The sequence below is a fragment of the Stegostoma tigrinum genome, chromosome 5 (assembly GCF_030684315.1).
Source record: "Stegostoma tigrinum isolate sSteTig4 chromosome 5, sSteTig4.hap1, whole genome shotgun sequence".
NCBI classification, from domain to species: domain Eukaryota; kingdom Metazoa; phylum Chordata; class Chondrichthyes; order Orectolobiformes; family Stegostomatidae; genus Stegostoma; species Stegostoma tigrinum.
The window spans coordinates 58126123-58147239 of record NC_081358.1 but is presented as its reverse complement, the minus strand read 5'-3'; the positions used below and the strand labels follow the sequence as shown (position 1 = coordinate 58147239).

Here is a 21117-nt window from a genome sequence, read left to right as displayed (position 1 = left end):
GCAGCCACACCCTGCTGGTGGTGGAGGGAGAGCCATCAAGAGGACTGTAATTAATAGTATACCAAACAACTTAAGTGCTTCTTTGAACATTTTCATGCAATGTTTCATTTGTTAATCCAGGAATACTTAAGATGTATCTCAGTTAATCACTTGAATAACTAGTTATATGCCATAAACCACATGGGTTGTTTGGCAAGGGCCTGTTCTAGTCACCACTACGATACAGATCTAGTATGCTCAATCCAATCCTGATAATTGAACAAAACAAATTTGTGAGTTGGGAAAGAAAGGTTTAACCCCCTTAGATTTCTCTGACCTTTAGAGATCCACAAGTTATTTCCCAGATGTGTTATATTGCTGGGAACAGAGCCTAAACAAGTTAAAGGGACTATGTTCAAATCTTCTGGAAGATTGATACCACTTGGTGCAGGCTGCTCTGGTTGTTTGCAAACATGTGGAAAGAAACGGGAAGGTTAAAGACACAGAGATCCAGTTGATCATTTCTGAGAGCAAAATCCACAGGATCATGTGTTAGTACAAATCCAAGAGGATCATTCTAAGGCAACTTACCAGTAAGAAGTTTCCATAACTTCAGTATGTGGTAATTTTTCACTGGGTTTACAACATAGATAATAAAATCCCTGAATCTTACTCAATTTTGTACAGAGGCATAGAATTTTTAAAAAATGTGTAATTGACTTTGATCCTGCAATCTAATCATGGCCTACAATGACAGTAAAAACCTTGAGATTCATCTTAATCAAAAAGTAGAGTACTGATGCGGGGGGAGAGATGTTGAAAATTTCAAGTATAAAATTCACCCTGTCATGTCACTGTTTTGTTTTCATTTTGCTGGTACTGTTACGCCAAATTTCTTATTTACTTTTGTCTCATGACTGTTTTAAGAGTGGGGAGTTCTCTGTAATCTTAATATATTTCTTTTATCTTCCTCCTTGTGGATTTTATAATAACAAGGACTGTTTGATGGATTCAATTTTGCACTGAACTTTTTATTATTTACTCTTCATGTCTGTTGCATCAAATCAGTTACAAGGATGTGTTTGTGAAGAGATCACCGATTCATTCAGGGTAATCATTTTGGTTTGCTCTTGCTAGGAAAGAAAGTTATGTCAATTGGAGTTAGATGCAGTGTTTGTTAAGGGAATTGAACAGATGATTATCACTGCAGGAATGTTGCTGCACTGTCTCCTTAGATAGTTCCCTTCACATGTGAGGGAATAAGCTAAGAAGGATTGGAAAATAAATCTCTCAGACGATTCTGCAGCCCCGTATTGTATACCAGCCGTATAGCGGAACTGTTAACCAAGTAGGATTTCCAAATAAACTTTGACAAAAATTTACATATACGGCTTTATAACAATGTCTGTGGTTTTTGGTATAAATGTTCAATTTGTTACGTGATTGCAGTTGAGCATATTTCTTTTGCTCTAGCACTAAATTAATACGTGTTTACAGAAAACTGAAATCTGCAAGTGTTAAATCTTTGGAAATAAGATGACCAGCTTGAAGAATTGGCAATGCAGTATTACATTCTATAATCACAGAAAAACTGGATATTTGACAAATATTAGCTAGAGCAAGCTGAAAACAAAAGCGGAAGTTGCTGGAGAAACTCAGCAGGTCTTCCAGCAACTATGGAGAGGAAGTAGAGTTTATGTTTCAAATCCAGTGACCTTTCTTCAGAACTGATAGTTGCAAGGAAATGATGCTATTTACGGAGAAGATGGGGGAAGAGGATGTGGTGTGGGAAGAGTAAGCGGATAGTTAGAAATGGAACCATGAGGCCTAGAAAGACAGCCACACAAAGAGATAGATGATAGTAAGCCAGGGAAGGAGAAAAGCTGATAATGCGGACCAAGAATAGCTGAGAATGAGTTGGCTGTGTTGAAAACAGCCTGTGCTGTGCTGCAAGATTTATTTGCTTTGTCTTATTTGATGACAGTGGTGATGAATATACTAGTTGCATGTTTTTTGCTGAACAACCAAGCCAACTTCATATAGAAATGATCAGTAACAATCTGATTTTATTCCTTTGGAGCACTTAGCCTGAGGATACTTCCCCATTATTTATTGCTTCGGTATTATAATCTGAAATGCACAATGGCAGCATGCAAAAAGACTCTCTGTGGATGGTTTCGAGTAATGATTTTTTTCATGCTTCAGTATAATTAGTTTATTTCAGTTAAAATCAATCCAAAATTTGCTAGAATTTTTTCTATAAATCTTTTTTTTTATTATCTTTAAAGATCCTGAATTTGCACACCTTGGTGCCCTGAAACCATTGCCAGGTTAGTAAACGTATTTAGCATTTACATGAACAACATTTTGAACAACCTGATAATGCCATGTGATTCCCCATTGGATTTTCTTTTGTTTAACCCAGCATGTGAGTTTGAAATGGGAGGACCTGAGGGGATCATTGAATCAAAACAAGTCGTACAAGAAGGCAAAGCCAGTCCCACAGAGGCAGTCGATTGTAAATGGTACATTCGAGCACCACCAAAGTCCAAGGTCAGTGTTATCCCCAACACACTATTTGACACATTAGAATAAATTATTTGCAAATATTAATTTAAAAGACACATTGTGGCAAAGTTTCAGTAATCCACGGGGCCTTGTTCTTTGAAGATAGAAAGAACACGCACATGTACTGTGCCTTGTTCAACTCAACAAACAGCTTACACTCATTCTCTGGATCATTTCTCAGGTTGAATGCTTATTCATCAGGGTCAACCTGTCTAGCTTAAATTTAAACAATGCTTGATAGTTGCTATCTAACTGAGGCATTCTCCATGGCAGCACCTCCGGTTCCCCAATCAATGAACACTCTCCTTGTGCAGAGTAAAAAATGTCTATTCCCCTGTGATTTGGTATATCTTGCAAATTGTCCTGATGAGTGCTGAATGAACAACTTCAACAAAAGAGACAATATAGTGTGTTGCTGGAGGAACAGCATTAGAGGAATAGAAAAGTTGATGTTTCAGGTCACGACCCTTAAACATCAACTTTCCAGCTCCTCTGATGTTGCCTTGCCTGCTGTGTTCCATCAGTTCCACACTGTGTTGTCTCTGACGCCAGCAACAGCTGTCCTTGCTATCTCTGAGCTTTGACAAAATGTGTTTTTTTTTCCAACCATATCCAAGCTCTTTGCAACCAGATGAAACTTCTTTTGGAAATACTTATACATTTTGCATTTTTTTAACTGTGTGATACCTATTACGTGATCCTATTTATGAAACTTGTATTTGACTTCTCACCTCAACCTTAACCAGTCAGTGATATTTGACTGTGGATATTCAATAGAAGCACAAAACAAATTTGAATTGATTGCTGTTTATGTATATTTTGAACACTGTCAGAACTCTTCACTGTTGACCAAACTGTGTCCTCTGCTAAATATTTATGATATCTTCACCCTTGATTCTTTTCACATATTCTGACTTGTACAATGATGGTTAAAATGTGCACATTAATAATCGATTATTAAAACTTCTGAGTTCATATTAGTTTGGTGATTCAGAAAATGTATGCCTGTAACATTGAAGTATTTGTAGAAATCACAGGCTAAGTAGGAATTGCAGCTATAAGAAGGAATCAAAATTGCTAACAAGTAATCGGCAACTATAAAATAGATAATCAATCTGAAGAAGGGTCCAGATCCGAAAAGTCAGCTTTCCTGCTCTTGTGATGCTGCCTGGCCTGCTGTGTTCATCCAGCTTCTCACCTTGTTATCTCAGATTCCAGCATTGACAGTTTCTAATATATCTATAAAATGCATAGTTTTCTAAACTATTTAAAGACATTTTCTTATATTTTGAAATACATCATGCGAGGTTACAATATCTAACTCAGTCTTACATGCATATAATTGGTAAATTATGAGCATTTTATGTTCATTGTTACTTGGAATCATGAAGACATCTATTGCTTGTGATTTTCATACAATATGAAAAATAATCTTCAAGAAATAACTTGCTCTCACTCTGTGCTGTAACTAAACTGGAAACTTGTTCAGTTACGTGAGCAGCACACCCACCAGACTAACAAAGTTATAGTGTTGGAATTGGACAGCTCCAAGCTAACTGTGAGTAAGTCATTTTTATAATTGTTAGAAACATCCAATTAGGCAATCAGCTGTATAAAGGTGAACTTCAGTGATGACCTTGCAATACGTTTTCATTGCCTTTTCAACCAGATGGTCAGATATTGGGCTGTATTTAGTCATTACAGCCCAAGGACACATATCCTGATGGCAAACCAGAAAATCTGTGGTGATCTTGTTTCAAATTGTGACAGAACCCAGGTCAAATTCTGTCAAAAAAAAATTTTAAAAAATGCTGTAAATCAGAAACAAAATCAAAAGTTGCTGGAAAATCTCAGCAGGTCTGGCAGCATCTGTGAAGAGAAATCAGAGTTAACGTTTTGGGTCCAATGACCCTTCCTCAGAAGTGATGGTAGTTAGGAAAATGTTGTTTTGTGTACAGATGATAGGGTGGTGTGAGGGCGTGAGGAGTAAACAAAAGGTGGGGATAGAATCCAAACAGAGAGAAGAACAGTTGGACAGACAAAGGAATCGATAATGACCTGGCTAGGAAGGTGAATAGCTGTTAATGGAGACTGCTAATGGCTAACAGTAGGTAACGTGCCGTGGCAGACTATATGATAACAAGGCCTGGTGTATCGGGTAGGGGACTAGGACATAGGAGAGTTCAGGCTCTAAAATTATTGAACTCAATATTGAGTCTGGACAGTTGCAGGGTCCCCAAGCAGAAAATGAGGTGCTGTTCTTCCAGCTTGCGCTGAGCTTTGTTGGAACATTGCAGCACGCTTGAGACAGAAATATTGACTGGGTAACAGGGTGGTGTGTTAAAGTCACAGACAACTGGAAGCTCAGGGTCATTTTTGTGAGCAGAACATAGATATTCTGCAAAGTGTTCACACAGTCAACATTTCGTGTCCCCAGTGTAGAGGAGACTGCATTTTGAGTAGTGAATGCGGTAGACTAGATTGTGTGAAGTGAAGGTGAAAAGCTACTTCATCTGGAAGGTATATTTGGGCCTTAGGGTACCAAGGAGGGTGGAAGTAAATGAGCAGGTGTTACACCTATGGCAGTTGAAGTGCTGTGGGGTGGGGAGGTGCGGTGTTGGGACTGAAAGAAGAGTGAGCCAGTGTGTCCTGGAGGGAATTGTCCCTCCAGAAGGCAGGAAGGGAAGGCAGGAAAATATGTATCTGGTGGTAGTATCTCTCTTGAGGTGGCGGAAATGGTATCTGATGATCTGGATGTGATGCTGGTGGGATGGTAAATAAGGACAGGAGAACCCTATCACTGTTGTGAGGGAAGAGCGGAGGTGAGGGTGGAAGTGTGGGAGATTTTTCAGACCCAGTTGAGGGCCCTGTTGACAACGGTGCTAAGGAATCCTCAGTTGAGGAACAAGTTAGATGTGTTGGATGCTCAAAGATGCACAGAGATGGAAGGACTAGGAGAATGGAACTTAACATTTCTTTGGACAAGAGTCCTCTCCCCACCCCACAAACTCCTTTGCTCAGCTCGAATATTCTCCCTCCATCTGGACCCCTCTCTTTGGCCTTTTACTTGCACTTCATCTGTTCATTGAGAACTGTCGGCATAATATTGGTCGCCTAAATTTCTCTGCCTCCCCCCCAAATAATCCAACCTATCTCCTTCTGAACAGACTGCATTCCATGGCACTCAGATCCAAACCTGACTTTGTTAATTAAGCTTGCCATCAAGGATGGTGCTGTTGTAGCCTGGCATACTGAACTCTACGCTGCAGAAGCTGATCGCCAGCTCTCCGATACCTTCTCTCTGGACTATGGCCTTACCATGGAACATCAGGCCATTGTATCTATGACAGTCACTGACCTCATTTTATGTGGTGAACTTCCCACACCACTACCTCCAAACTGATAGTCCCCCAGCCCTGCACAGCTCACTTCTATCTCCTTCTGAAAATCCACAAACAGGACTGCCCGGGTAGACCCATTGTTTCAGCCTGCTTCTGCCCCACAGAACTCATCTCCTCCTACCTTGACCGGGTCTTTTCTCCCCTTGTTCAGTCCCTGCCCACATACACCTATGATTCCTCTGATGCTTTACTCGAGTTTTGGACCTTCATTTGCAGGCTCCAGCTGCCTCCTCTTTAACCATAGACATGCAATCCCTATATACATCCATTCCTGACCAAGATGGTCTCAGGGCTCTGTGCTTCCTCCTGGAGCCAAGGTCTGAACAGTCCCGACCCACCACCACCCTCCTCTGCTTGCCTGAGCTCGTCTGCACCTTAAACAACTTCTCTTTTAACTTTTTCATTGGAATACTACAGCAGACCTGAGACAGAGATGTTAGCCAGGGAGCAGGATGATGTGTTAAAGTGGCAGGCGACTGGAAGTTGGCCTTTGGGCATAATGCCTGTCTAGCAGGCCCCTGTGATTGTTAAGGCAACTTCTAAGGTTGGGGATGTGGTTACTGAGGCGGGGGGGGGGGCGGGGAGCAGGGAGAGGAGAGAGAGAGAGAGAGAGAGAGAGGGAGAGAGAGAGGGAGAGAGAGGGAGAGAGAGAGAGAGAGAGGGAGAGGGAGAGGGGGAGAGAGAGAGAGAGAGAGGGGGGGGGAGAGGGGGAGAGGGAGAGAGGGCAAATTACCAAGAATGGAGCCCTCTCCAGGCCACAGAGCACCTCAGAAAGGACCCTTCTCCTTTGGCACATAGGTACTCCACCAGTATTTTCCAGGCAGAAGGTCTACCGCCCTTGGCACGATGCTACCCACTGCAACTTCAGGCCCTTAATTAGTGACTTAAGTGACTCAGTCTTCCTCTGGGCAGGAGAGCTGCCTGTTATTTTCTCCGCCATTGGTAAAATAACCTGGTAGCTGAATGATAATTAACCCTCCTGCTTTGGGCCACTGATCACTGCCATCCCCCCCTCCAGCAGCTGGTCACTGGCATCCCCACTCTGGCAGCTGGTCACTAGCATCCCTGCTTTTGGCCACTGGTCACCAGTATCCTTGCTGCAACCATTGATCACTGGCATCAATGCTTCAGCCACTGGTCCCTGGCATCCCCGGTCAGGCACTGGTTGCTGGCATCTCCACCCTGTCCAGTGGCCACTGGTGTCTCTGCCAACCCTGCTTTGGAGGCCGGGGCCTGATGACTGAGTCCAGGGGAAAGGAGAGAAGAGAGGAATGAGGAAGGAAGAAAAGGGAAAAGAAGAAGCAGAATGGGCAGAGCAGAGGAGCTCTGATTGGAGTGAGTTACTCTGCCACCATCTTACCAGAGGGGATTCTGAGGGATGGGATTTACATGTATTTGGAAAGGCAAGGACTGATTAGGGATACTGAACATGGCTTTGCGCATGGGAAATCATGTCTCACGAACTTGATTGAGTTTTTTGAAGAAGTGGCAAAGAGGAGTGATGAAGCTGAGCGGTGGATGTTTTATATATGGATTTCAGCAAGGTGTTCAACAAGGTTCCCCATGGTAGACGAGTTAGCAAGGTCAGATCACACAGAATTCAGGGAGAACTAGCCATTTGAAAAGAAAATTAGTTTGAATGGAGGAGACAGAGGATGATGGATGTGAGTTTGCTCGCTGAGCTGGAAGGTTAGTTTTTAGACGTTTCCTCACCATTCTAGGTAACATCATCAGTGAGCCTCCGATGTCCCGCTTTCTATTTATCTGTTTAGGTTTCCTTGGGTTGGTGACGTCATTTCCTGCGTTGGTGATGTCATTTCCTGTTCTTTTTCTCAGAGGATGGTAGATTGGCTCCAAATCAATGTGTTTGTTGATGGAGTTCCGGTTGGAATGCCATGCTTCTAGGAATTCTCGTGCGTGTCTCTGTTTGGCTTGTCCTAGGATGGATGTGTTATCCCAATCAAAGTGGTGTCCTTCCTCATCTGTATGTAAAGGTACAAGTGATAGTGGGTCATGTCGTTTTGTGGCTAGTTGATGTTCATGTATCCTGGTGGCTAGCTTTCTGCCTGTTTGTCCAATGTAGTGTTTGTCACAGTTCTTGTAAGGTATTTTCTAGATGACGTTCATTTTGCTTGTTGTCTGTACAGGGTCTTTTAAGCTCATTAGCTGCTGTTTTCGTGTGTTGGTGGGTTTGTGGGCTACCCTGATGCCAAGAGGTCCGAGTTGTCTGGCAGTCATTTCGGAAATGTCTTTGATGTAGGGGAGAGTGGTTATGGTTTCTGAGCCTGTTTTGTCCGTTTGTTTGTGTTTGTTGCTGAGAAGTCGGCGCACTGTGTCATAGGGTACCCATTCTTTTTGAATACGCTGTATAGGTGATTTTCTTCTGCTCTTCATAGTTCCTCTGCGCTGCAGTGTGTGGTGGCTCATTGGAATAATGTTCTAATGCAGCTTCATTTGTGGGTGTTGGGATGGTTGCTCCTGCAGTTTAGAATTTGGTCCGTATGTGTTATTTTCCTGTAGATGCTGGTTAGAAGTTCCCCATTGGCTGTTCGCTCTACTGTGACATCTCGGAATGGCAGTTTGTTGTTGTTTTCCTCCTCTTTTGTGAATGTTATGCCAGTAAGGGTATTATTGATGGTCTTGAAGGTTTCCTCTAATTTGTTTTGTTTAGTGATGACAAAGGTGTCATCCATGTAGCGGACCCAAAGTTTGGGTTGGATGATTGGCAGAGCTGTTTGTTCGTTTGACGTAACAGCCCTGTTCACATCCATCAACATCAACCTGGCCAAAGAAACATTGACTACTCTATTAGAAGAACCAAAGACACATACACCAGACACCACCAACCTCATCAGCAAGGACCATATCATCAAGCTAGTGGACCTATGCCTTACCACCCACTTCACTTTCAATAACAAAACCTACAGACAAACCAACGGTACACCCATGGGATCTCCGATATCAGGGTTCTTAGGAGAGGCAGTAATGCAGAGACTCGAACAAACAGCTCTGCCAATCATCCAACCCAAACTTTGAGTCCACTATGTGGATGACACCTTTGTCATGACTAAACAAAACAAATTAGAGGAAACCTTCAAGACCATCAATAATACCCTTACTGGCATAACATTCACAAAAGAGAAGGAAAACAACAACAAACTGCCATTCCTAGATGTCACAGTAGAGCGAACAGTCAATGTGGAACTTAAAACCAGCATCTACAGGAAAATAACACATACGGACCAAATTCTGAACTACAGGAGCAACCATCCCAACTCCCACAAATGAAGCTGCATTAGAACATTATTCCAATGAGCCACCACACACTGCAGCGCTGAGGAACTATGAAGAGCAGAAGAAAATCACCTGTACAGCGTATTCAAAAAGAATGGGTACCCTATGAACACAGTCTGCTGATTTCTCAGCAATAAACCCAAACAAACAGACAAAACAGGCTCAGAAACCATAACCACTCTCCCCTACATCAAAGACATTTCCGAAATGACTGCCAGACAACTCGGACCTCTTGGCATCAGGGTAGCCCACAAAGCCACCAACACACGAAAACAGCAGCTAATAAACTTAAAAGACCCTATCCAGACAACAAACAAAACAAACGTCATCTAGAAAATACCTTGCAAGAACTGTGACAAACACTACATTGGACAAACAGGCAGAAAGCTAGCCACCAGATACATGAACATCAACTAGCCACAAAAAGACATGACCCACTATCACTCGTATCCTTGCATACAGATGAGGAAGGACACCCCTTTGATTGGGACAACCCATCCATCCTAGGACAGGCCCATCAGAGACACACACGAGAATTCCTAGAAGCATGGCATTCCAACCGGAACTCCATCAACAAACACATTGATTTGGAGCCAATCTACCATCCTCTGAGAAAAAGAACAGGAAATGACATCACCAACGCAGGAAATGACATCACCAACCCAAGGAAACCTAAACACATGAAAAGATAGCGGGACATAACACCAGCGCTTCACCGGAGGCTCACTGTTGATATTACCTAGAATGGTGATGAAACGTCTAAAAACTAACCTTCCAGCTCAGCAAGCAAACTCACATCCAGAACCTCAACCTGAGCTACAAATTTTCTCAAAACTCGCGAACAGAGGATGATAGTGGAAGGTTGCTTTTAGACTGGACGTCTGTGACCAGTGGTGTGCCATGAGGATCGGTGCTGGGTCCACTGCTTTTGGTCATTTATATAAATCATTTGAATGTGATTGTAGGAAGAATGGTTAGCAAGTTTTCAGATGACACCAAGATTTGTCGGTAGTGGACAGTGAAGAAGGTTATCTCAGAGTACAATGGGACTTTGATCAGATGGGCCGGTAAGCAGAAGAAGTTTAAATTAAATAAATGTGAGGTGTTGCATTTTGAAAAGGCATATCAGGGCAGGAACTTATACACTTAACGATAAGGTCCTGGGGAGTGTTGCTGAACAAAGAGAATTAGGTTACAGAATCATAGGCCCTCGAAGGTGGAGTCAGAGGTAGATAGGGTATTTAAGAAGGCGTTTGACACGCTTACCTTTGATGCATCAAAAGATGTAAAAAGATGTTTATTTGAACCAGGAGATATTAAAAGTACTATTTTGATCCATTGAGAATGGGAGCTGGGATATCATGTTGTGGCTGCGTAGGACTTTGGTTAGGCCACTTTTGGAACACTGCATTCAGTTTTGGTCTCCCTGCTATAGGAAAGATGTTGTTAAACTTAAAAGGGTTCAGAAAAGATTTACAATGATGTTGCCAGGGTTTCAGAGCTTGATTTATAGGGAGAGGCTGAATGGCTGGGGCTCCTTTCACTGGAGAGTCAGTGATTGAAGGATGACCTTATAGATGTTTATAAAATCATGAGGGCCATAGGTTGGGTGAATAGCCAAAGCCTTTTTCCCAGTGTAAGTTTAAAACGAAAGGCAAAAATATAAGAGACCTAAGGGACAACTTTTTCGAGCAGATCTGGTGCATATATGGAATGACTGCCAGTGAAGAAAGCTGGTACAATTACAACATTTAAAAGGCATCTGGATGGATGTATGAAAAGGAAGAATTTAGGAGGATATAGGCTAAATGCTGACAAATCAGACTGGATTTATTTAAGATATCTGGTTTGCAATAGACAAGCTGGACTGTAGATTTTGTGTTATACAACCCTATGACTATAACAGTTGGATACCTTTGTATTGTACAAGCTCATGCCACATTCCAGGACAAAACCAAAAGTCACATGACACCAGGTTATAGTCCAATAGGTTTATTTGAAATCACAAGCTTTCAAAGTGCTAAGATAATAAAATGTGAGGCTGGATGAACACAGCAGGCCAAGCAGCATCTCAGGAGCACAAAAGCTGACGTTTCGGGCCTAGACCCTTCATCAGATGAAGGGTCTAGGCCCGAAACATCAGCTTTTGTGCTCCTGAGATGCTGCTTGGCCTGCTGTGTTCATCCAGCCTCACATTTTATTATCTTGGAATTCTCCAGCATCTGCAGTTCCCATTATCTCTGATACTCTTTCAAAGTGCTGTTCCTTTGCCAGGTGAAGCTTTTGGTTTGATTTTAGAACAAAGAGCAAAGAACAAAGAAAATTACATCACAGGAACAGGCCCTTCGGCCCTCCAAGCCTGCACCAATCCAGATCCTCCATCAACAGGATCTGTATCCATCTGCTCTCTGCCCATTCATGTATCCGTCCTAGATACAACTTAAATGATGCTATCGTGCCCGCCTCTACCACCTCTACTGGCAACACATTCCAGGCACCCACCACCCTACTGGCCTCTGAAGGCTAATTATTAATTTTTTTTACAGCTGTCTGTGGGTCCACAAAGGAGTTGCTATCGTTTAATGTTAAATCTTGTAAAATGTGGAATTGTTAATGGATCAACATAGTTTGTTTAATATGCCCTGGTTCAAAGTAAGCCGACGCAACTCCACCCATCGCTGACTCCGATGCAACCCGCCCACAGCCAACGCCGATGCAACTCCGCCCACCAGTGCCAGCACATCCTGCCCACCACCGACGCCGACATCGCTCTGCCCACAACCTCCACAACCAGCAGGTGCAGAGGAGACAGCAACACTGAGCCCTGCCGAGTCTTCACCATCCCCCCAGACCTCCGCCTTACTTAGGACGAATGGTCAGTCCTCAGTAAAGGGCTCACCTTTGTCCCCCTGCACCCACACATCAACAAATACCGGTCACGTTTGAACATTGAGCAGTTTTTCCGCTGCCTTCGGCTCCACACTTACTTCTTTTACTGTGAGCTTAACCCTCCCTCTATTGACCCCTTCTCCCACCTCCAACACAAGCCCTCCTCCTGGACACCGCCCCAAGACCTCCTACCCTCTTTCGACCTCTTCATCTCCAACTGCTGTCAAGACATCAATCACCTCAACCTCTCCACCCCTCTCACCCACTCCGCCCTCTCCCCTGCAGAAGGTGCAGCCCTCCGCTTCCTCCGCTCCAATCCCAGCCTCACCATAAAACCCGCGGACAAGGGAGGTGCAGTTGTAGCATGGCGCACTGACATTCACATCACTGAGGCCAGACACCAACTCTCCGACACCCCCTCCTACCGGATCATGACCCCATCCATGAGCGCCAAACCATCATCTCCCAAACCGTCCACAACCTCATCACTTCAGGTGACCTCCCACCCACAGCCTCCAACCTCATTGTTCCCCAAACCCGCACAGCCCACTTCTATCTCCTTCCCAAAACCCACAAATCTCCCTGGCCTGGTCAATCCATTGTCTCTGCCTGCTCCTGCCCCACTGAACTCATCTCCACCTATCTGGGCTCCATTTTCTCCCCCTTGGCCCAGGAACTCCCTAAGTACGTCCGTGATACCACCCGCGCGCTCCACCTCCTCCAGAACTTCCAATTCCCCGCTCCCCAATGCCTCATTTTTATTATGGACGTCCAGTCCCTATACAACTGCATTCCCCATTCTGATAACTTAAAGGCCCTCTGCTTCTTCCCATCCCGCAGGCCTGACCAGACCCCTCCACTGACACCCTCATCCGCTTAGCCGATCTCGTCTTCACCCTCAATTTCTCTTTTGATTCCTCCCACTTCCTACAGACAAAGGGGGTGGCCATGGGTACCCGCATGGGCACAAGCTATGCCTGCCTCTTTGTAGGTTACATGGAACAATCCCTCTTCCGCACCCACACTGGCCCTAAACTCCACCTCTTCTTCCGTTATGTTGATGACTGTATCAGCGCAGCCTCGTGCTCCCATGAGGAGCTCGAACAGTTCATCTACTTCACCAACACCTTCCACTCCAACCTTAATTTCACCTGGACTATCTCTAACACCTCCCTCACCTTCCTGGACCCCTCTGTCTCCATCTTGGGCAACCACCTATAAACCGATATCTATTTCAAGCCCACCGACTCCCATAGCTACCTAGAATGCACCTCCTCCCACCCATCTTCCTGCAAAAATGCCATCCCCGATTCCCAATTCCTTCACCTCTGCCACATCTGCTCCCAGGAAGAGGCATTTCACTCCTGTACATCTCAGATGTCCTCGTTTTTCAAGGACCACATCTCCCCCGCCACACTGGTCAATAACGCCCTCAACCGTATCTCCCACATTTCCCGCAACTCATCCCTCACACCCCGTCCCCGCAATAACAACCAAAAAAGAATCCCCCTCGTCCTCACATACCACCCCACCAACCTCTGGATCCAACGCATCATCGTCCGACACTTCTGCCATCTGCAATCCTACCCCACCACCAAAGACATTTCTCCCTCTCCACCCTTGTCTGCTTTCCAAAGGGACCACTCTCTCCATGAATCCCTTGTCCGCTCCACACTCCCCTCCAGCCCCACCACACCCGGCACTTTTTCCTGCAACCGCAGGAAGTGCTACACCTGCCCCCATACCTACCCCCTCACCCCCATCCGAGGCCCCAAGAAGACATTCCACATCAAGCAGAGGTTCACCTGCACATCTGCTAATGTGATATACTGCATCTGCTGTACCCGGTGTGGCCTCCTCTACATTGGGGAAACCAAATGGAGATTTGGGGACCGTTTTACAGAACACCTGCGCTCGGTTTGCAATAAACAGCTGCTCCTCCCAGTTGCGAACCATTTCAGCTCTCCCTCCCATTCCTCAGACGACATGTCCATTCTGGGCCTCCTGCAGTGCCATAATGATGCAGGAACAGGAACTCATATTCCGCTTGGGAACCCTGCAGCCCAATGGTATCAAAGTTGATTTCACAAGCTTCAAAATCTTCCCTCCCCCTACCACATCCCAAAACCAGCTCAGCTCGTCTCCGCCTCCCTAACCTGTTCTCCCTCTCACCTATCCCCTCCTCCCACCTCAAGCCGCACCCCAATTCCCTACCTACTGACCTCATCCCGTCCCCTTGACCTGTCTGTCCTCCCTGGACTGACCTATCACCTCCCTACCTCTCCACCTACACTCACCTTTACTGGCTCCATCCCTGCCTCTTTAATTTGTATGTTTCCTCTTCACCTATCTTCTCCTCTATCCGTCTTTAATCTGCGCTCCCCCCCCCCCTCCCATTTATTCCAGAACTCTCTTCCCACCCCCATTTCTGATGAAGGGTCTAGGCCTGAAATACCAGCTTTTCTGCACCTAAGATGCTGCTTGGCCTGCTGTGTTCATCCACCTCTATACCTTGTTATCTTAGTTAATAGGTGCCAGGTTTTTATACATCGCTTTATGCTGTCTGTAGGGCTGCTCATGAATTTGCATTTTGTAAAATCTCTAACTTATACACACTGATTAAACTCATTACTTGAGTTTCTGAATTCATCATAGAATCCCTAAAGTATGGAAACAGGGCCTTCGGGCCAACAAATCCACACCGACCCACAGAGCATCCCAACTATAATGCATCTAATCTACACATCCCTGAACACTACAGGCAATTTAGCATGGCCAATCCACTTTGCCTGCATGTCTTTGGACTGTGGGAGGAACCTGGAGCACCTGGAGGAAACCCACACAGATGTGGGGAGAATGTGCAAACTCCACACAGTCACCTGAGAGTAGATTAGAACCCGGGTTCGTGGCACTGTGAGGCAGCACTATTCACCCCTGAGCTAATGTGTCACCCTAATTTGGTGATTTTTTTTTTACACTTGAGGCATTCAGCTAATCTTGCAACTTTAGCCAAAAGTGAAATAAAGATAAAATGCCTGAGAAACTCACCAGGTCTGACAGCAGTTGTGAAACAGAGCAAAGTTGATGTTTCAAGTCCAATGTGACTTCTTAGGACTGCTTCAGTACGACTTGAAAAATTAACTCTTCACAGATCCTCCGACACTTTCGCCATTTACAATCCGACCCCACCACCCAAGACATTTTTCCATCCCCTCCCCTGTCAGCTTTCCGGAGAGACCACTCTCTCCGTGACTCCCTTGTTCGCTCCACACTGCCCTCCAACCCCACCACACCCGGCACCTTCCCCTGCAACCGCAGGAAATGCTACACTTGTCCCCACAACTCCTCCCTCACCCCCATCCCAGGCCCCAAGATGACATTCCACATTAAGCAGAGGTTCACCTGCACATCTGCCAATGTGGTATACTGCATCCACTGTACCCGGTGCGGCTTCCTCTACATTGGGGAAACCAAGCGGAGGCTTGGGGACCGCTTTGCAGAACACCTCCGCTCAGTCCGCAACAAACAACTGCACCTCCCAGTCGCAAACCATTTCCACTCCCTCTCCCATTCTCTAGATGACATGTCCATCATGGGCCTCCTGCAGTGCCACAATGATGCCACCCAAAGGTTGCAGGAACAGCAACTCATATTCCGCCTGGGAACCCTGCAGCCATATGGTATCAATGTGGACTTCACCAGTTTCAAAATCTCCCCTTCTCCTACTGCATCCCTAAACCAGCCCAGTTCGTCCCCTCCCCCCACTGCACCACACAACCAGCCCAGCTCTTCCCCCCCACCCACTGCATCCCAAAACCAGTCCAACCTGTCTCTGCCTCCCTAACCGGTTCTTCCTCTCACCCATCCCTTCCTCCCACCCCAAGCCACACCCCCAGCTACCTACTAACCTCATCCCACCTCCTTGACCTGTCCGTTTTCCCTGGACTGACCTATCCCCTCCCTACCTCCCCACCTACACTCTCTCCACCTATCTTCTTTACTCTCCATCTTCGGTCCGCCTCCCCCTCTCTCCCTATTTATTCCAGTTCCCTCTCCCCATCCCCCTCTCTGATGAAGGGTCTAGGCCCGAAACGTCAGCTTTTGTGCCCCTGAGATGCTGCTTGGCCTGCTGTGTTCATCCAGCCTCACATTTTATTAACTTCACAGATGTTGCTGGATCTGCAGAATTTCTTCTGTACTTGCTACTTTTAGATCCCCAGAACCTGCAGTCTCTTGTTTTATTTGGTAGAGAGTGAAACAGGTTGGTGAATCTTTTTCAGATCTGAGAGTACTGAAAGATGTAGCAGGGAAAGGGTGTGGTGAAAGAGCAAAATTGGAGTGGAAAGAAATAATAGAGTGAAAGGCATGACTGATCAAATAACAAAAGGGAGGGAACCAAGTGTTTGCATCCATGATGGTGAGTAGTTTTAAGTGAAAGGGTAAGTGTAGGAGGTCAACAAATTCAGGCTGCAGCTGTTTCTCATCACCCTGTACTTTCTTAGTTAATGAAATTCAAGGCACTGAGTATGCAAAATGGATTGGTCCAACATTAAAATGTTACAGGTTATTCATTATGGATCTGAAAATCTGGTATTACACAGTTAGAGAACTTATACAAAGATCTGAGTGGGTTACTTTCTCAGAACATACTCAGTCTGAAACACAGAATATAATTTTAATTAAGATATATTTTGAAGTGATTCCAATGTCATGAGAATAATCAGTTAGTGAGATCATCTGAGTACACGTCCTCATTCATACATTAGAGCCTATTAAAAGTTTCTATGGAGAACGGCACAAATAAGTTCAGGTGTTGATTGTTTGGCGTTTCAAAGGTCATAGCCTTTGAACCTGTATGGCAGAAACACTGATATAAGGGGTGATTTACTTAGTTTATGACACTCTTTCCATTTATTAAAAATCTTTGCAAGCAGATTTCATTAAGGAAAATCAAATATCCTTCCTGCTTGGATTAGTGATCTCAGTATTTCAAGAGTTCACGTTGTGCAGACAAACATACCAAAGAGGGACTTCCAAATAGGATAGTGATGTTAATAATGGACAAGTCATATCCCACTGTGGAACCTGGTTTGTTAGATCCTAACTTTGTCTTTTTTTAAACTATGGAGCTTAATTACTGAACTCATTCATAAGAGGCTAACAATGTACTTTTAACACAACAAATAAAACATCTAATTAGCAACAAAAACATGAATGATATTACACTATACAAAAGGTAAGTTTGAAAAGCTGGCATCACAGTCATCAGAAAAGGATTCAAACAATACTACCCCTTTCATCCCAGAAGAGTAAACACTGTTTCCCCTCTCAAGCTCCTTACCAGACTCACACTGATATGGTTGCAACTTGTTTCCTTTCAGTAAATATATGTGCAGCCCCTAGACATTTGTTTCCCATCATCTGATATCTGTCCCTGAGACACCAAAAACAAACTGCAAACTAAACAATTTATGACTTCAATTCTGGAGCAATTATGTTAGTTCCCTAAACATATTTGCCCAACAATCCTTCATTCTTTGGCATACACCACACTGATGGACTGACTTTCGAGATTCATATAAAAGGAAAATACTGTAGATGCTGATAATTGTTCTGCCGTTCTCTGTATACTTAAAAGTGAGAACATGGTTAGGGCTAATTTCACAAGAACTACCTTCTTCAAGGGGCCGGGGCATTTAACCAGGGCCATGTTTTTTTCCCTAATGACAAGGGAAAAAGAAGGTGCTTGGAGTTAGCAAAAACTGCAGATACTGGAGTCTGAGACATTACAGTGTGGAGCTGGAGGTCAGGCAACATCAGAGGAGCATGAGCCTAGATCCTTCATCAGAACCCTTCCTGACCTGGCTGCCTGACAAGTGTGTTCCTCCAGTTCCCCGCTGTATTAACCAAGGAAGAATGTGCATCCACTGGAGGGTAGGTGACTACAACACAGTCTGTGGGAGGAGGCTACATAATGGTGGGGGAAGTGAGAATGTGGGGCTGTAGGTAGAGGGGTCTGGAAAGGGATTGGAGTAGATGGACGTTGTATTTGAAATTGGAAGGGTGAGGAGAAGGTGAAACAGCAGTTTTAAACCAGCCAACGAACTTGGAGACAGGAACCTTTGAAATCACTAAGCTGATAAACTCCTTAGAAATGAATTTGAAACCTCTACTTTGAACAGCGTGAGTTCCATGAGCTACTATATAAGCAAAATATTGTGGGTAGCATTTATGGCAAAATGTGGCTCAAATCTTTGCCTTGATAGAGAAGCAAAAATGGCAGATGAGCCCTAGAATTACTATTCCTGCTCCCAAACATGGCAATTTCATTTTAACTGGAGTGGGAGTGGAATCACATAGAGCTTTGCCCATGACTGTCATACTGGGCCAGCTGGCCATTTTTGGGAATGTGCCACAGACAACTTCAAAGTGGATTTGGTACAGTTGATGGAGTTTCAGTATCTGTTGTGGGGTTATGATGAAATATCCTTCATGATTATTAGCCAGTAGATATAATTGTGTCTAAAAGGTTCAAAAATCCTTGGAACTGTCAAAGTATCAAGAAGTGCCAAAACCATCCAGAACTAACAGGGTCCAGACCCAAAACAGCAGCTTTCATGCTCCTGTGATGCTGCTTGGCCTGCAGTGTTCATCCACCTCTACACCTTGTTATCTCAGAACTGACAAAATGTATTTTAATGTGCCAGTGCTTTTCTCAATAGAGTACAGTCTGCAATACAGGACTTTAGGTAACAGAACTTTACCCTTCTCTTGCACACATGAGTTTAGAGAAGACTAGGTGAGTTAGCATGCTAAGTGAAGGGAAAATATTGTGGTGGGTGGAACTATATGTGGGCATGAGTTGGCACTAAGTTGGAATTGTGTATAGAAGATCCATGAGGGGATGGATAGAGGGACATGGCAGATCTGTTGGCAATGGAGAATGATGAACAGCATTAAATAGCATGGATGGGGAATGGGGGATATGTGGGTGTAAGGGAGAATGATTGATGAATGAGGGATAAGGACTTAAGAAATCCTTCGTGCTTTATTTTAATTCAATTTTTAGACAGTGGTCCAGACCAACAATGGCGAACATTTAAAATGATGTTCAGCAGAGTTTAGGCAAACATATCCCATTAAGAAAAAACACAAACTAAACATGAACAAATTTCTAAATGAATAAAGACATCGGGGAAATATTGAGGATTTGAAAAGCGACATGCATTAAGTACACTAAAGTTAAAGAGAAATGCAATGTAATTATGAATTCCAATAGCAGAGAACTTAAAACAACTTTTGTCCCCTTTATCCTTTCTTGGGGTGTGGGTGTTGTGAACAACATTTGTTGCCCATCCCTAATCTCCCTGGAACCAAGTGGCTTCCTTGGCCTTTTCAGAGGGCAATTAAGCACCACTCACATTGCTGTAGGTCTTGATAGTCACACGTAGGCCAAAACATTTAAGGATGCAGATGTCCTATCCCTTCAGGATTGCATTTCTCAACAATTGATGATAATTTTGTCATCAATATTCCTGAGAATAGCTTTCAATTCCATATTTATTAATGCATTTAAATTCCACCAGCTGCCATGATAGGATTAAATTATGTCTCTGCAGAGCCTTAACGTGGGCCTCTGGGATTACTAGTCCACCTTTCTTATCTTCCCATTTTTTACAGGCACATCGCTAAAAAAGAAAGGCTATAATGACATTTACCAGGAAGATAGAATAAGTGGAAATGACATTTAATGATGAGAAGACCATTTATAATAAAGATATATTCAATAATCTAATAAAATTCAAAGATGGTAAACTCTTAGTCAACATAAATAATTTAGGGTAGATTTGTTCTAGGCATCACCACATTTAACTTAACACCAAAGGTCAGAAAAAAGTGATTTTCATTACAGGAAAAAATAAAAGAATATCGTATTGACAAGTCAGCATGGATTTTGATGGGAGAATTTTGGCTGACTGATGTTTTGAAGAGTTAATAGAGTCTCATGTTCCCAGTTGATTTGTTAATTTTATTATGGGATAAGTTGAATCCAAGACTACATTCCTGGATTGAAAGATAAGTTTTGTTAAAAACATTAACAAGGTTAACCTTCACTGAAGCACAAGTACGCAATGCTGCAGTTTTAGCAATAAAACAGAATTTTATTGTGCAAAAGAAAAGATGACAAAATAGAACAAACCAAACTATTTATCTATGACATAGATTGAATCATCTTGAAACACACGGTAGAAATACAATACAATTGATCTCAGCATCATCACTTTACACTACTCAGACACCAGAGAAAATCCCCTTCTTTATCATATCCACAAGTTTCACTTAACTGTTTCTTTCAATTCCCAGTCTTAGGGTTTGATAGCCTTTACCTTGATTATTCTCACAATTGAGCTTAGACATTCTTCATTTCACATAACCTATGCAGGATCCTAAGGCAGCACTTCTGATCTGCAGCTACCAAACTAAAATCTTTACACCAAAGAAACTTATTTTCTAACTATTCTGAATTCACTCAATTCCTAAGGAGGAATGGTGTTTTTATATCTACCTGTATCCAGGATTTCTGAAAACTAAAAACAAATACTTTTCAAGACTAGGTTTTTCACCTGAGCAAAAAAAAATCAATTCTCAATTCTTCTAATCAAAAGTAAGCTAATGCTCTTCAATGTATACACTGTGTGCTCAGAAAACTTTCCCAAATGCAAACAAATCCCCATTACAAATCTAGGTACTGTCTCTCTCTCTCTCAAATATACTAGTTTAAAATAACAACGATGACTGCAGAAATGCTGATAAGTTGATCATTAAATCTCACTGTACAAATAGATGAAAACCCATATACCACAATTTCTAAACCTAAGTTTTAAAATTAATGACATTAATATATAGGACACACGACTTAAATCACACAAAAGAAATAGAAAATGCACTGCATGTGATTTGTCCGGATTTTCAAAATGTCTTTGAA

General features: G+C 43.5%; 1 protein-coding gene across 6 annotated transcripts in view; it reads left to right on the top strand.

The window, feature by feature from the left end:
* The window catches only part of neto1l (neuropilin (NRP) and tolloid (TLL)-like 1, like), a 222583-nt gene that overhangs the window by 98530 nt on the left and 102936 nt on the right, over nt 1-21117 (top strand). For 5 of the 6 annotated variants that reach the window (XM_059646009.1, XM_048528540.2, XM_059646010.1 and 2 more), the window contains exons 5-6: nt 2268-2309; nt 2405-2532. The exons of the other annotated variant lie outside the window; for it this stretch is intronic. In XM_059646009.1, coding sequence (XP_059501992.1) covers nt 2268-2309; nt 2405-2532 — 170 coding nt within the window. The remainder of the gene's footprint in view (nt 1-2267; nt 2310-2404; nt 2533-21117) is intronic. 6 annotated transcript variants of the gene reach the window in all.